This window comes from Notolabrus celidotus, chromosome 24 (genome assembly GCF_009762535.1).
Source record: "Notolabrus celidotus isolate fNotCel1 chromosome 24, fNotCel1.pri, whole genome shotgun sequence".
In the NCBI taxonomy this organism is placed as follows: Eukaryota; Metazoa; Chordata; class Actinopteri; order Labriformes; family Labridae; genus Notolabrus; species Notolabrus celidotus.
Window position 1 is genome coordinate 670,417 of NC_048295.1, and position 14,861 is coordinate 685,277.

Sequence of the window (14,861 nt, forward strand, 5' to 3'; positions counted from 1 at the left end):
TAGCGTCTGGAGGAGCGCTGCAGAGGGCCGGCTACACTTTCTCAAAGTCAGCCTCCTGTGCTGAACTCGTGTGCTGCAGTAACGCTGCTTTCTTCTGGAGCTGCTTCAACTTTACAGGATCTAAATTTAGTCCTTTCCAAAAGTGCTTACAGCTTCCGTTCTGCAGCAGCACGTCACCACAAACACTGTAACCTTGGACTTCTTCTGAAACTTGTACCAGTGTAGTCCCTTCACTGACTCCAAACACACATGTGATTCCTGCAGCCTGAGACCTCTGATGAATCCTGAAGACTTGGTGAGGGAGGCTGAGGGGACGTTTCCAAACCTGTACCAACGTTTACAGGCTACCTCATCGTCCCAGCTTCAAGTTCTCTGACCTTCATGAGGAGGAGTTCACGCCTTCAGTGCTTTGACATGAGACATGAGATCTTCTCAGACCTGCTCACGATGGGAGAGAGGAATCTAAAGATTGGAGCAGGAAATGAGAGCAGCTCCAGCTCTGAATACACAAAGTGGTGCATACAAGGTCGTACAGCGCTCCAGCTTCATGATTCATGACTCCTTCAGGTGGGTCATCTCGGTCCTGGATTCAGATTCATGAGTTTCAGGGACTCAAACTTGCTGTCTAACCATCCATGCATCCATCCATCCATCCATCCATCCATCCATCCATCCATCCATGCATCCATCCATCCATCCATCCATCCATCCATCCATCCATCCATCCATCCATCCATCCATCCATCCATCCATCCATCCATCCATCCATCCATCCATGCATCCATGCATCCAGGCCCCAGTGTCGAACCACCACAGGACAGAGTTTGTTATCAGTGTTGGACAGCCGCGCTCAGGCCTTGATAATAACCTCCATGGATCACTGGGCGGAAGGTGAGCGTATGGCGTGAACAGAGTGAGTCAGGCGGCGGGGAGCTGCTGCTGCTGCTGCCGGGCCTCCTCCTCCTCCTACTCCTCCTCCTCCTCCTCCTCCTCCTCCTCCTCCTCCTCCTCCTCGCCTCGCCTGGAGCTGCATGTTGTTAGCATGCTGTTTGTGCAATTTAGCTACTTAAAAGACTGCTCGGGTTCAAAGACTGATTACAGCGTGGAGTAATCACCCACCTCCAATGCATGCCTGATTTATCACCCCCTGGCTTAATAGCACTGCTTAACACACAGGTTTGTCCAGATTAAGTAATTACCTGAAAGCTCAAGTTTATTATCTGCTCCGACGGGCCGGTGATAAAGGCTGGCTGTCGAGAGCAGCCAAAGAAAGGCCTGGTAGCTGCTGAATGAGAGCGATAATTAAAATACAATGAATTAAATAGTCGCTTCTGGGGCTGTCACCGTGCTCCCAGCTAACATCCATATTACCCCGCTGGCACCCTCGCCAGGGGGGCGCCTGGGATTCTGCCTGGCCCCGGACCGGTGGAGCAGCTGAGGGGGAAGGAAATGACTCCAACGGGCCATCTGTAAATTAAACAGAGACCTAGTTCTCTGTGATAAAACCCCAGCGAAGAATAGTTTCCACATTAGCTCTGCACGGGTCTTGTTGTGGAGTCTTAATGAGGTGGAGGCCTCTGCAGGTTCACACTCTGCACAGAGGAGAGGAAACACTGGGGAGTCTTTTGAGTGATGCACCTCCTCTTGGTCGCGGTGATGAATGCGTCGCAGGTGGAAAAGCAGAAGACGTCGTCTTTGTCCCGCTTCACGCCGCTCACCTTGACCATCCTCCCGATCCCTGAGGATCCACCAAAATAGATCGGGGTCTGTTGCATCAGCACTCGGCCGCCTCCCGTGTCGATAAACGGTCCACTGCACGCCGAAACAATCTGCTGAAGCAGGACAGGCTCTATTTTCTGACCTGGCTGCTCCCCTGACTCCCCCTCTGACTCTGCTGCTCCTGTTTGTTTGACTTTCTGCTGCCGAGCATGACGGAGAGAGTCTTCCTCACTCTCCTTCAGCTGGTTTGACCTCCTCAGCTCCTTTAAACGTTTCCAAACAGACACACAGAGCGAAGACGCCACAGTGCAATCCTCTGACCCCGCAGAGAACAGCTCTGGGAATGGAAGCTGGAGATTTCAGTTCCTTGAAATGGATCAGAGTGAGTTGACCGGGTGGACTCATCCTCAGACTTCCTGATTCAATCCTTGGAATTCAAAGTGTCACCAGTTAGAGATGTAGTATCATCACTTCAGAGTAAACCCTGAGGTCATCTTTGTTTCCTCTTCTCTCTCTTTGTTGTTCATGAAGAAGCTCTCTGTGTTTCTGGAGCTCAAGTCTAAAATGAAAACCTGATCTGAAGTCTTTCATACGTCAGTCGAAAACTACAAACTAAAGCTGCAGAGGGGGACGCACGGTGCGACCCGCTCTGCTCCTCTGACACCACTGACATCATGACCTCTGACCCCCTGCTCACACACACTTCGAACTGAACTCTCTGCAACAATGCCGCTCCTTTCTCTGGTAAAGAGAGGCGTGTGGGAGACGGCTCGAGAGGGACAAAGGAGAAGAAGAGAGGAACCTAAAGGGAATTGACTTTCTAATCCTGATTAACACTTTCCCACTGCTGAAGGCCGCGCTCTGCCTCCCGCTCCCACATGCAGACTTCAGGGATGTGGCGCCCGAAAGGATGAGACTCTTCCAGGAATAACTTTCAGTATTTAACAGATCTTCACCTGCATCAAGGAGTAGAGACGAGGGAAGAGACGAGGACGCGGAGAGAGACGAGCCGAGCACTCCAGCAGGACTTCATCTGAGGATGATTTTGCTCCTGCACACCACAGAGGGGGAATTACACCTCCTCGTTCCCATCACTTAGAGCTGAAAATTACAAGACCCTGGACTCTGATTTGTTTTGACATCGCTCTCCGCCACCATCTCTGCCCCGCCGCGATGACACGCTTACAGAAACTCTCCATAACAGGCCCGCTCAGGGATCTGTTTGAGTTTAGTTTACAGGCCCCTGCTCGGCTTGTAATCGAGCAGAGGGAACCAGAGCGCTTCATAAACACAAACTTCACCACCAAAGCTTCAAAAAGAGACCGTAGGTGTGATTACAGAGACCTCAGACCACGTCTCCAGTCCAGTCTGAGATCAATCCCTCTCAGCTCTCTCTTCATACCTCCAAGATCTCAGCTGTGCATCAGTATTTTATTAACAACTATCTTAGATTAGATTGACTCTGACGAAAGAAGGAGACGACAGAGGGCTCTTCTCCTCCCCCATCTCCTCCCTGAGTCACCCCTGACCCTCACAGTCCAGCCTCTGAATAGAGACCGCAAGACCCACAAAGCCTGGCAAACAGTGCAGTGTGTAATGATAAAGTGCTGAGACTGAAAGAAGAAGAAGAAGAAGAGGGAGGGTAACGTTTAAACGCTGACCCGCACCTCATCCTGTCTCAGCCAATCAGATCCAGAGACTCCACAGAGGGGGAGGGGAGCAGGGTCTCCACGTGAAGATGCACGGGTCTCTGAACATTAAATATGAACACTGAGTTTGTGTCCTGCTGCATTAATGCTCCGTCCTCACAGCTTTCATTACACTCATACATCTGTCTAATGACTTCTTGTGACTCTTTAAGAAGGAGATGCTGTAAATGAGAGCATCTGCATATCTCTCCTGACCTTGTTTCAGTCCTGCTCGGCCTGGTTCGGTGGCTAATTATCTCCTGCAAACCCCACCAATGGCTCCAAGACGAAGCACATCAGGACAACAATTAGTCTGAGAGCCATTAGCTGTGTTCCTCTTCTGGAGGCTCTGCAGACGAGCTGCAACACGTGTGCTGCACGTCACCTCTCAGGATGAGTGTGAAGCTGATATTCGGTGTGTTTGTGATCCGTCTGCCCACAGTGGATGCTCCTGACAGCAGAAAGCTCCGGGTGGTTTTGTTGTGCAGATTTAGGAAGAGGGGGACTCTGATGAGGAAATGAGAGTCCCACTGAGGGGATGTTGAAGGAGGGGAAGGCCTCCCGCCTCCGTCAGCTCTGCTGGGTGTGAGCGGGGTGCAGGAGGGCCGCCTGCTGAGGGTTCACGCCGGCCCCTGGTTGTGTCTCTCAGGCTTCGTGTACAGTCTTGTTTTCTGGATGAGGCCCAAGCAGACGGGCTGTCAGCTGTGATGGAGTTTCCCTGCCACTGAAATGTGTCATTACACCCACATCAGGACGTTTACACGCTGCAGCCTGCTGCTGGAGGAGGAGACGGATTGATCCCTGAAATGACTCCTGCAGTTATGATCACTGGTATCAGCCAGCATCCTCACACACACCAGGAGGGATCACTCCTTCCAACACAACCGTAAAGAGTCGACCACAGAGAGGTTCTTTGAGTCTCCAGAGTCAGATCAATAACAGTCTGCTCTCTCTTCTCTCTGTGCATCCTCTCAAACAGCTGTGTGAGGACGACGCTCATCTGAGGCCTGACAGGAAACTGAAACCTGCTGCTTCTCTACGTCACCTTTCTGGTGCCATCTCTCTGTATCTTACTTTAATCATCATCACTAGTTTTTGATTCCTGCGTCTTCCTCGCGTCGTCTCCTCTGACTCTGACAGAGCTCTCCTCTTCGATCTTTAGCAGCTCTCTCTCTCAGAGTTTGAGGCATTGAGGCCGGTTTAATGAGGACTGGTTTACTGAGCGCTGCGTGTTTATGATGGAAAATATTCCTCAGTGATGAATTAAGAAAAGAGTGGAGTCATATTTACAGAGTTTAACTGTTGCTGTGGGCCGCGGGCGACACAGACGTGAGTTCAGAGTTTAAGAGGAAAGTGTGCAAGCACCCTCTCTCCCTCCCCTCTCTCTCTCCCTCCCTCCCTCCCTCTCTCTTCATAAAGATTTATAATCACCAGACAAACAGCAGCAGATGTGTTTATCCTCACGTGCGAGCTTTGATTTCTACTGTAGACTAGAGCTAATAGCCGTTATTGCTAATCTCCAGCTGCTTTCTGTGATACTTACAAGGCAATTAGCGTGCCTCTCCAGGTCTGAGTGTAACTGAGTAAAGAGCGCCGCAGCTGTGAGCGCTTTGAGAGGGCGGAGGCTGCAGACCTGTCACTACCCACCACTGTGTCAACTGCAGAATGTTTGGCCTTCAGAAACACAGAAAACAGATTAAGTTTGCAATAACATGGAATTAAGCTTCTGAGGTTATGAGTCAGTGTCTCTGAGCGTACAGCCCCCTCCCTACAAACATGTCAGTGTCACTTTCTGAGTGTTGTCTAACTTCATGGCTCAATTCTTAATCCTGCACACACTCCTTTTACTTTCCTTAAAGTCAAAGAATAAAGTAAACACCCTGAAATACTCAGATCAGGCCGGGTCAACACACGGCGACCTGTAACAGAAACTCAGAGTGCAGAGCTGTGTGTCCAGAGTGTGGAAGTGATATCTGCTGAATGATCCTCTGAATGACACACGCAGGTTCTGCTGGCAGAGAGACACATAGTCCTGTATGTGAAGTATACCACTTCTCAATCCTCCAGAACTCTGAACACCACAGGAGGTCCTGCAGACGCGGTCGTACCGGTCAGAACCACAACGAGCTGCTTGAAACCTCAGAATGATTCAATTAGTCTACGACGGAGGGAGACTTTCTTACTTGGGACTTCAATCAGAGGCTCTGAGGGGGAGCTCAGACTGGTTCAGATATGGACGTGTGTGCTGCTCCGGCATGTTTCTGAAGGATCACAGTGTTTGTTTGGCAGAAACCAAATAAAGTACAGACTCAAAGTGAATCTGGTCAGAGGAGCAGGGACAGCAGAGCGTCCACAAACAAGGAGCGACCAGTTTAGTCCAGCATCCAGACACCGAGCCCCGACGTATGAGTGCATTACATCAGGGCCCGCCGCAGTGACACACACACACACACTGATCCCTCTGTTTGCCTCATAGGTCACAAGTTAACTAAACACACACACTCTCACACACACACACACACTTTGACTCGTACAGATGTGCCGGACTCGTTCCATCGGTCTGAGTCAAGTCGCCTCCCCTGACCTTAGACCCTGCAGTTTATCCTCCTCCTCCTCGTCCTCCTCCTCCTCGTCCTCCTCTTCCTCCTCCTCCTCCTCCTTCTCCTCCTCCTCCTCCTTCTCCTTCTCCTCCTCCTCCTCCCTCCTCCTCTCCTCCTCCTTCTCCTCCTCCTCCTCCTTCTCCTTCAAACCTGGAGCGTGCAGTGAGCGTTTAAATCAGGAACATTTAAAGTTAGAAGTCTTGAATTGTCCTTTCCAGCTCTCACTCGTTCCAAAGTCTGAGCTTCTGTTCATAACTTCCAGGATGAACTCTGTGGAGTCTGAGTGTTGGACTGTGGTTGTCTTGGTCTGTCTGACTCGTTGTTCGTCTATAAGAGGTCAAAGTTTTAGAAAAGCCTGAAGATGATGTGTGCTTTATTTGATCTGAGTAACTGGACGTCTGTGAAGGAAGCGTATGGTGTTTGATTGAGGATGAACTTGTTGTTAAATTCGGTGCAGTGTCTGATCCTCTCTCTCTTAAACCTGGGACCTACCCTGAACCTCAGAGGCGACCTCTCAGGGGGGCGGGGAGCTCATTTGCGGTCTGGTCGACCCTGAGAGGAGGGGACGTGGAACAGAAAAGGGGAAAGGTGGGGGAGTTTTTTGGGTTTAATCCTCTCAAACATCCGTACATCGCCACAGTTGTAAATCTGCAGGAATGCAGCCTGTTGTTTTTGGAATCAGAGCGAGCAAACCTTAACAGCTCTGAGAGATTGATGCCTGGAGCTGGTCGCATATTACAGAGCTCTTAAAACACAGAGGAACCTGACTGAGGACTCAAACGTCTGCTCTCTCTCTCCTCATCACACTCTGAACCAACAGTTCATCACGTGTGAGCGTTTGGAGGGACGATGCACGCTGAGTGTGTTTCCAGCTTTGCTTTAACTGCATGCTGGATGTCTCTGCAGTGCATCTGGAATATCTAGGCCATGTTTTTACAAGTTTCCTTAATGACTCCTCTCAGCCCCAAAACAACTAACAAGTGAGGAGCAACTGAGGGCAGGAATGAGCGTGTGTGTGTTTCTTAATCCACTCATCTCACACTCGTCTATAAATAAAGTGATATCAGAGAAAAAACACGTTCTGGTTTCACTTAGAACGGCCCCTCAGAGCGGCCCCGCCCCGCAGGGAGGCTTCAGATAAAACAGGACATCTTGGAAAGTCATCAAGCTAAATGTTTACAAAGAGACGTAGAGATGTGTGTGTGTGCAGCAGGACGAGAGCCCGGACTGGGGGGCTACGATCAGGGGCCACGAGGTGCCGCAGAGACCTCTGAACTCAGGCGAGTGAGAGCTGAGCGTGATGAGGGTCTCAGGGTGAACTCCTGCTGGACTCACAGTGTCAGGGTGAACTCCTGCTGGACTCACAGTCTCAGGGTGAACTCCTGCTGGACTCACAGTCTCAGGGTGAACTCCTGCTGGACTCACAGTCTCAGGGTGAACTCCTGCTGGACTCACAGTCTCAGGGTGAACTCCTGCTGGACTCACAGTCTCAGGGTGAACTCCTGCTGGACTCACAGTCTCAGGGTGAACTCCTGCTGGACTCACAGTCTCAGGGTGAACTCCTGCTGGACTCACAGTCTCAGGGTGAACTCCTGCTGGACTCACAGTCTCAGGGTGAACTCCTGCTGGACTCACAGTCTCAGGGTGAACTCCTGCTGGACTCACAGTGTCAGGGTGAACTCCTGCTGGACTCACAGTCTCAGGGTGAACTCCTGCTGGACTCATAGTCTCAGAGTGAAGTCCTGCTGGACTCACAGTGTCAGGGTGAACTCCTGCTGGACTCACAGTGTCAGGGTGAAGTCCTGCTGGACTCACAGTCTCAGAGTGAAGTCCTGCTGGACTCACAGTCTCAGAGTGAAGTCCTGCTGGACTCACAGTCTTAGAGTGAACTCCTGCTGGACTCACAGTCTCAGAGTGAAGTCCTGCTGGACTCACAGTCTCAGAGTGAACTCCTGCTGGACTCACAGTCTCAGAGTGAAGTCCTGCTGGACTCACAGTCTCAGAGTGAAGTCCTGCTGGACTCACAGTCTCAGAGTGAAGTCCTGCTGGACTCACAGTCTCAGAGTGAAGTCCTGCTGGACTCACAGTCTCAGAGTGAAGTCCTGCTGGACTCACAGTCTCAGAGTGAAGTCCTGCTGGACTCACAGTCTCAGAGTGAAGTCCTGCTGGACTCACAGTCTCAGGGTGTTTCTCTGCAGCTGTGTGCTCACTCTGGAGCAGTGGTAGTTTGTGAGTTAGTGTGTTGATGTCAGGGAGCTGTTTTTCTGCTCCCCGGGCAGGGCCTCATTTAAACAGCACAGAGGAGGATAGACCCCCTCCTCCTCTTCCTCCTCCTCCTCCTCCTCTTCTTCTCAGGAAGATTAGTGGTCGTCCTTTTGGAGTAGGAGGAGGATGCTGAGTCTTTTTCGGTCACATTTTTCTCTGCCAGCGGCTCTGACCCCCTGAGTGCTCTCTGTGCCGCTCGCCTGCTTTAACGGTGGGGGCCTTTTGCATCCACCTACCATCAATTACTCACTGTCTGCTGATCCCCCCCTCCACCCCTCCACCGTGCAGATAAAGAAGTCCTTCCTTATCGTGAACACACCTCTCTTAAAGCACTATTTACTCCAGGCAGCGAGGAGGACCCGGTCTGACCGAGGGACTCAGGATTCAGGGTCCAGCAGCTTTGTCTGCAGGTGTGTCGGTCTGAAGCTTGACTTTTACTTCATCAGACGTTAATGTTGATCATTCAGAGCGTGCATATTAAGAATGCATCCATATAAGAGACACCAGAGACACACGGTCGGTAATGATGGAGGTGTTTCTTTTTTATTTCTCTTGATAATCATTTTATTCTTTAACGGTACGCCTCCTCCTCCTCGTCTGTCCTGAAACATGGCTCTGTTAAGCCAGTTTAGGTCCCCCCTCTCCACCCTGTGCCCGGAGCAGCCTAGGTGGTGCTAAGTACTTAGTCTCCCTCCCTGTGGACCATCCAGACTCAGCAGAAAGACCTGAGCAGCGCCTGCTGAGGGGGGCGGGTGGCTGGGGGAGGGCTCAGAGCGCGGCACATCAATCTCCCGCTCCGGTGACAAACTCACTCTCTGCAAGATGTATGTCATGAACCAGCAAAGCCAGTTAATCAAATCATTAGCAGCAGCCGGTGTTTCCTCTGGCCTAGTTTACCGACAAGACGGAGAGGAGAGGAGAGGAGAGAGAGAGAGAGAGAGAGAGAGAGAGAGAGAGAGACAGCCCCAGGAAACAAAGCCTCCTCTTCCTCTGAGGAAGAACCCTGAGAGGAAGGATTTAAAGAAAAATCAAGTCAGGAGAGGAAAACCATCCCTGACAATCTCAGGATCTTCATCAGTACAGGTGGACTCAAGGAGCTCACACTTAGACTTCTCCTCGACAATCTGCATCAAACTCCAGCTGATGAGGAGCCAGTGAACGCCCTCCGTGACCTATCATATGGCCGTACTTGTGAGCCAATCAGGATCAAGTTTCTCTGTGATTTGTTTCCAGAACGGATGGATTTTTGAAAAGGCAATAACTCCAAATTTAACCAATCCAGCAGAAATTAGATTTCCTGCAGCCTTAAAGAAATGTCTCTGGATTTGAATTGATATCAAAAAAGGGAAATTTTCTCCCTAATGCAGGCGCCTTTAATCCTCAGAGGAACCTGACACACACATCAATAACAGCTGCTGGATTCTCTGTCTTTCCTCCCCGATCCGTTCTCTCTAAATACCCTCAGTTATTACCGAAGGCTGTGAAATCATAAAGGTCCCAGAGACGGCGTAAATCTGAGCGCCCAGGCTCGGCCGGGATAAGCAGACAGATGCGTGCTGTCAGAGGAAATACAGGCGCCCATTTGAATCTATTAACCAGGCAGAGGAGGGGAGAACAAAACAGAGGGGCTGCCAGGCAAAGGATTCTGGGTAAACAACACCAAACACGGGTCCAGGACTCGCCGTGCCAGAGGGTTTTTTTCTTTTTAAGTAGAGTCCAAAACATAACCTCCTGTCGGGGGTCTGAGGAGCAGGACTACGAGGGGGGAGGAGGTCTGATCATCAGGACTCCTCAGATAGGAGCGTCTGCAGCACCTGGGTCCATCCTAATTGACTGGGAGCGCGGCGGATCCACTCTTTAAACAAAGTGACTCGCACTTGAGCTTCATTATACGTGCACCCCATTTCCATAGGCCTCTGGGAACGAGACCTGGGCTGCTCACATAAAATAAATGACCGCTCCATGATAAATGGTTCTATTAGCAATCCAGATTGTTAAAGTGTGATATAACAGATCGGAGAGGGGCGCAGGGGCCCATTCATTCTCCTCCTCCTGCTGCACACGCAGGGCGCCGTAAATAGCTTGTTTTTATGTGTAAATAACATATTAAAACTCGGCATTAGCCATGTCCTTTGATAGAGGGGAAATTGTTCTAAATAAATAACGTGGGCCGGGAATATAAAACAGGGCGGGCTGTTATACGGGCGCCGTCGAGGCTCAGAGGTGGGCATGACTTAGGTGACAGGAATCCTGCAGCCAACAGTAAACAAGGCGCCGACAATAAAAGAGGGCGAGCAGCAGCAGTATATTAGAAACACAGGCTCTCCTGTGTTTAAGAGGAAGCTCTCCGGTTCAAGGACCTGGTCTCATCTGCCTCCTCCTCCTGGTCCTGCATATTCACTTATCAGGAGAGGACAACAGGAATAATAATGCATATTACTGCCATAAGTAATTGCTCTGTCTCCACTCAGTGGCAGACCGCGCTGCGTTTCAGCTCTGAGGCCCCGGACCTGTGCGCCGGTATCTGAATCTCTGCTTCCTGCTTACTTTAGATTAAAATACAGAGCTCTTATACGGGGCTGATACCAGGAAGAGTTATTATAGAGAGGAGATTAACAACTGAGCCGCTGATACTGGAAACGGGTGAATATAAATATACAATAGAGTTCAAGTGAGGTGAGCTTTGAGGTCAGAACATCACCAGCTCCTCAGATTCAGACACTCTGAATAAACTGAGCATTGCTGCTTTAACCTCCCTCTGACTGCACATCAGAAGAAGAAAATAAATCTGAACTGTTTCCACCTTTCAGGACTCTCCAATCTGTAACACTGAACACGCCAAGCTTTATCAAATCAAGGCCCAGGTGACCTCTGACCCTGACCCACCTTAAGACAGGCCCAGTGTTTGCTGCATCTTTGTTTGAGCATCTCACACCCGCCCTACACCAAGCTCTCCTCTGAATAACAACTCCATCTCTCCATCAAGGCAGGCCACCGATCTCTCCATCAGAGAGTCTACCTGTCCCTGAATCAGCCGCTCCATTTCCACTTCAAAGTGTCCGTCACTCTGCGTCCGTGTCAGTCTCTCAGACAGCACGTCGTCCTCCTCTCTCCCTGCTCCCCCCAGCCTCAGTAACTCATCCTTTAATACTCTGGAGGTGAGAAGCGGCTCTTTTAACCTCGTTATAACCGCCTTTCATCACGCGCTCGCTCGCTGACACCTTTTAAAACACGCCTCCTCACCTCTGCTGAGTGGGGCGTGCAAAGAAAAACCCTCTGCAGGGTTACGTGTGGGTCGCTGCCTCCTCAGGACCTGAGGACTGTAAACACCTCCTCAGTGGTATCCTGGTTCCTCAGGAGGAGCTCCAGAAACTGCTGCATCACTTCCTCAGGCTTCATTCAGACGTGTTCCTTCATCTCTGTCCGCAGCATGAACACACTCATGGCTGAACACACGTCTGCTGACTCTGAGCCTTTGTAACGTCTGAGCAGGATTCTTTGAGACGCCGGGATGCTTGTAATTCACTGAAGTTGAAGCTGAAATAAGTCGCAGAATAACCCTTTAAATCCTCTGTTTTTTGGTGACATGCCCACTGCACAGCTCCACTTCCATCTTTGTCCCTTCTTTATCAATTAATGCTTGTTTCTTTATACTGGCAGGCCACCAAGTCCTTCATTACTGAGTGAAAATGTCACTAAACCAGGCGTTTAATTAGCATTTCAAACGCAGCCCATCACTCTGCATCTCTGTCACTCTGCAGCTCCGTGTCGTCCTCGCCGCTCTCGGCCCCTGACGCCTTTTTTCCTTTATACTCTGGAGGTAAGAAGAAGGTCTTTGAGCCTCATTACGGCCTCCTTTCATCACACGCTCCCTGACATCTTTAAAACATGGATTCTCTCTGTGTGCCCGAGAGGACGGCTGCTACTCTTGATTTAGTTCAACAACACAAACACTGGTTCTTCTCACCTGCACCGACGCCCCCCTCTCTGCTGTCATGTTACCTATTCATCAGTGTTTATGGGCTCAAATGGTGCCACACTCCTCGACGGCACACACACCTTTAGATCTGGGCCGTCCTCACATTAGTGATGCTCTTTAAAGACCGGAGTCTGTTTAGGATTCCTGTCAGACCTTACTGTAAGTCACCTCTGACTGCTGCTGCTTCCTGATCAGGCCGGAGAGGAGCCACGAGCAGCGGCTCCAGAGATCACACTTTACTTTGAAATGTATATTTCATCTCTGGTGTCGGCCCCCCCTTTGCCCCCTGGCTGAGCACCTCACAGACTCCACTTGTTCTGTCACCTGACAGACAGCCGGACACTCACATCCAGTCTTACCTCTTGCCTCTGCGGGGGAGGGTTTCTTGGGGAGGTCTGAGAACCCGCTCCCGTCCATTTTGTCTTTCTTCTCAGCAGCTCTGGATGCAGAAGTCTCCATGTTCAGCGTGTCTCTGTAAAGAACACAGAAGGAGACGTTAATGTGGTGTGAGAGGAGCGGACTCTGAGGACCAGGCTGAGGAAAAAAGGAGGTGTTAATTTGGGATGAGATGAGTCCACTCAGGACTCACTGGAGACTCTCTCTGAGGAAGCAGAGAGAGGACTTAGATGTTCATGAGACGGCTGATGAGGAGTGATCTCAGAGAAAGGATGGAGAGAGTTCATGAGGCGTGCAAACACAAGCTTCTTCTTCTTCATGTTATTTATCCATGTTAGAGAAACACATGTCTGCAGCTTTCTTTCTTCATTCTAAGCAGGCGGACATGTGGAGGGATTGTTTCATGGCGTCTCTGCGATCTCGCTCCAAGACTCAATCTGCTCTCTGGCAGCAGAGGTTGCGGGGTCGACGAGGGGGCTTTGGGGGTTAAAGGGGGGCGGGGGGGATGAGGAGGCGAAGGTCTCAGCTCGCAGCTCTCATGTCATCAAAGTTTATTTGACTGTTGACCTTTCAGCTCACAGCATTCAAGCAGGCTTTGTGGTTTAAACAGTTAGAACAATACCAGTTTATCTTCAAAGCTGGGCGGGGGATGAAGCTGGATCTCTGTTAGAGTGAATCTTTATTCTTCTGCTGAGCTCAAACGCTCCGTGTTGACTTTATCAGACACTTTTAAATCAAAGTACTGATTATTAGAATAACCTCAGAGTGCTGAGTGTCCGCTCCATGCTCGTTTGATATTTTAGAATCATTAGTTTTTATTTGAATCTTAAAATAATTCATCAATCAACAAAAACTCATCAGATGAACTCCACCTGAGAGTTAGAGCGTGACTCATGGGTCGCTACAGGAATCAGACCTGACGCCCTCAGTTACTACACACACACACACACACACTAACACACACACACACACACAGTGACAGCACAGTGACTGTAGGACACACACTCTCTGACGAAGCAGACTCTGACTGACAGCTCTGTCTGCGCTCTTTATTGCTGTAACAGGTGTGAGAGGCCCGCAGTGAAGCCCCTCACACACACACACACACACACACACACACACACACACACACACACACACAGAGCTCCTTTAGTTGAGGTGATATATGAGGGACATAATGGCAGTCTTTCACGCCTGCAGTCCTCTGATCTGTCCTCACAAATCATTATTAGTCAGGCTTAACATTTGCTGTTCACACATTTAGCAGCTTCAGAGATTCTTCACATCACACCGGTTATCTCTGCTCTCTCTCTCACAGTGCTCACGGTCTGTCCTTCATCACTATCAGGACTTCTTCGTGTTGTGTCGCCCTCTATGAAGACTAAGGTAGTATAAGTCAGAGTCTCTCACGATGCAGGGAGTTAAAGAAGAGCAGCAGCTGATCTCAAACCAGCAGCAAACAACCCCGTTAGCAAGTCAACAGCTCAGTTATCCGTGTGATTACCCCCCCTCCTCCCCCTGCTGACTGTAAACCTCCTTTCAGGGGACAAACAGTGATTCATTTGAGTATAATGGAGGCTTACAATAAAGTTATTCAAAGGGAACAACAACTTCAGAGCACGCCCCCTCCTCCCCTCTCACTCCAGGTCTTTGTGCTGAGATCACCGGCTCTCTGAAGTCCTCTCTCAGGGACTCAGACTCACCTGAGTTAGATCATTAAACCTCACAGGGGTCACTGATGGATCTGCATGGATGCATGCTGATCTTTAATGTGTTTTATATGAATTTAAATGTTAAATCCTGCAGAATATTACAAAGCTGTGTTTCTTAATTTGAATCTTTTCTTCTCTTACAGGAGGAGCCACAGGATGCTGCTGGGACAGATCACCCCAAAAGCACCAGAGTAAGTCCTCCCAAAGAACACCTCTGACACTCAGTCACACACCTGATCCAGATCAGACCCCACCTCGCAGGAATCAAACGTCCTGCAGTGAGGAAGCCCTCCAGGTGTAGTCGGGCTCAGTCACTGGATATTACCAGCAGCCACTGTCCTCCTGAATTAATAGAGCAGCTCTTGTCAAGCAAACAAATGAGTCTGTCTGCACTCAAAAGGTCACGGCGCAGCAGAGTAAAATCACAGAGCACGCAGTCAATTCCTGGGCGCCGCCCCCCCTTTCCGAGGGCCACTTGCTGGAATTTATGGTCGGGCCCTGC

General features: G+C 50.2%; 2 protein-coding genes across 2 annotated transcripts in view; one reads left to right on the top strand and one right to left on the bottom strand.

Moving 5' to 3' along the window:
- Positions 1-14,861, top strand: part of LOC117808222 (CLIP-associating protein 1-A-like) — a 148,010-nt gene that overhangs the window by 71,390 nt on the left and 61,759 nt on the right. Inside the window, exon 50 of the mRNA XM_034677828.1 lies at positions 14,503-14,550. The gene's annotated coding sequence lies outside the window, so the exon portion shown is untranslated. The remainder of the gene's footprint in view (positions 1-14,502; positions 14,551-14,861) is intronic.
- The window catches only part of LOC117808232 (zinc finger protein GLI2-like), a 46,760-nt gene that overhangs the window by 27,080 nt on the left and 4,819 nt on the right, over positions 1-14,861 (bottom strand). The window contains exon 2 of the mRNA XM_034677845.1: positions 12,611-12,723. Within this exon, the coding sequence (XP_034533736.1) occupies positions 12,611-12,710 (100 nt within the window). The 5' untranslated portion in view covers positions 12,711-12,723. The remainder of the gene's footprint in view (positions 1-12,610; positions 12,724-14,861) is intronic.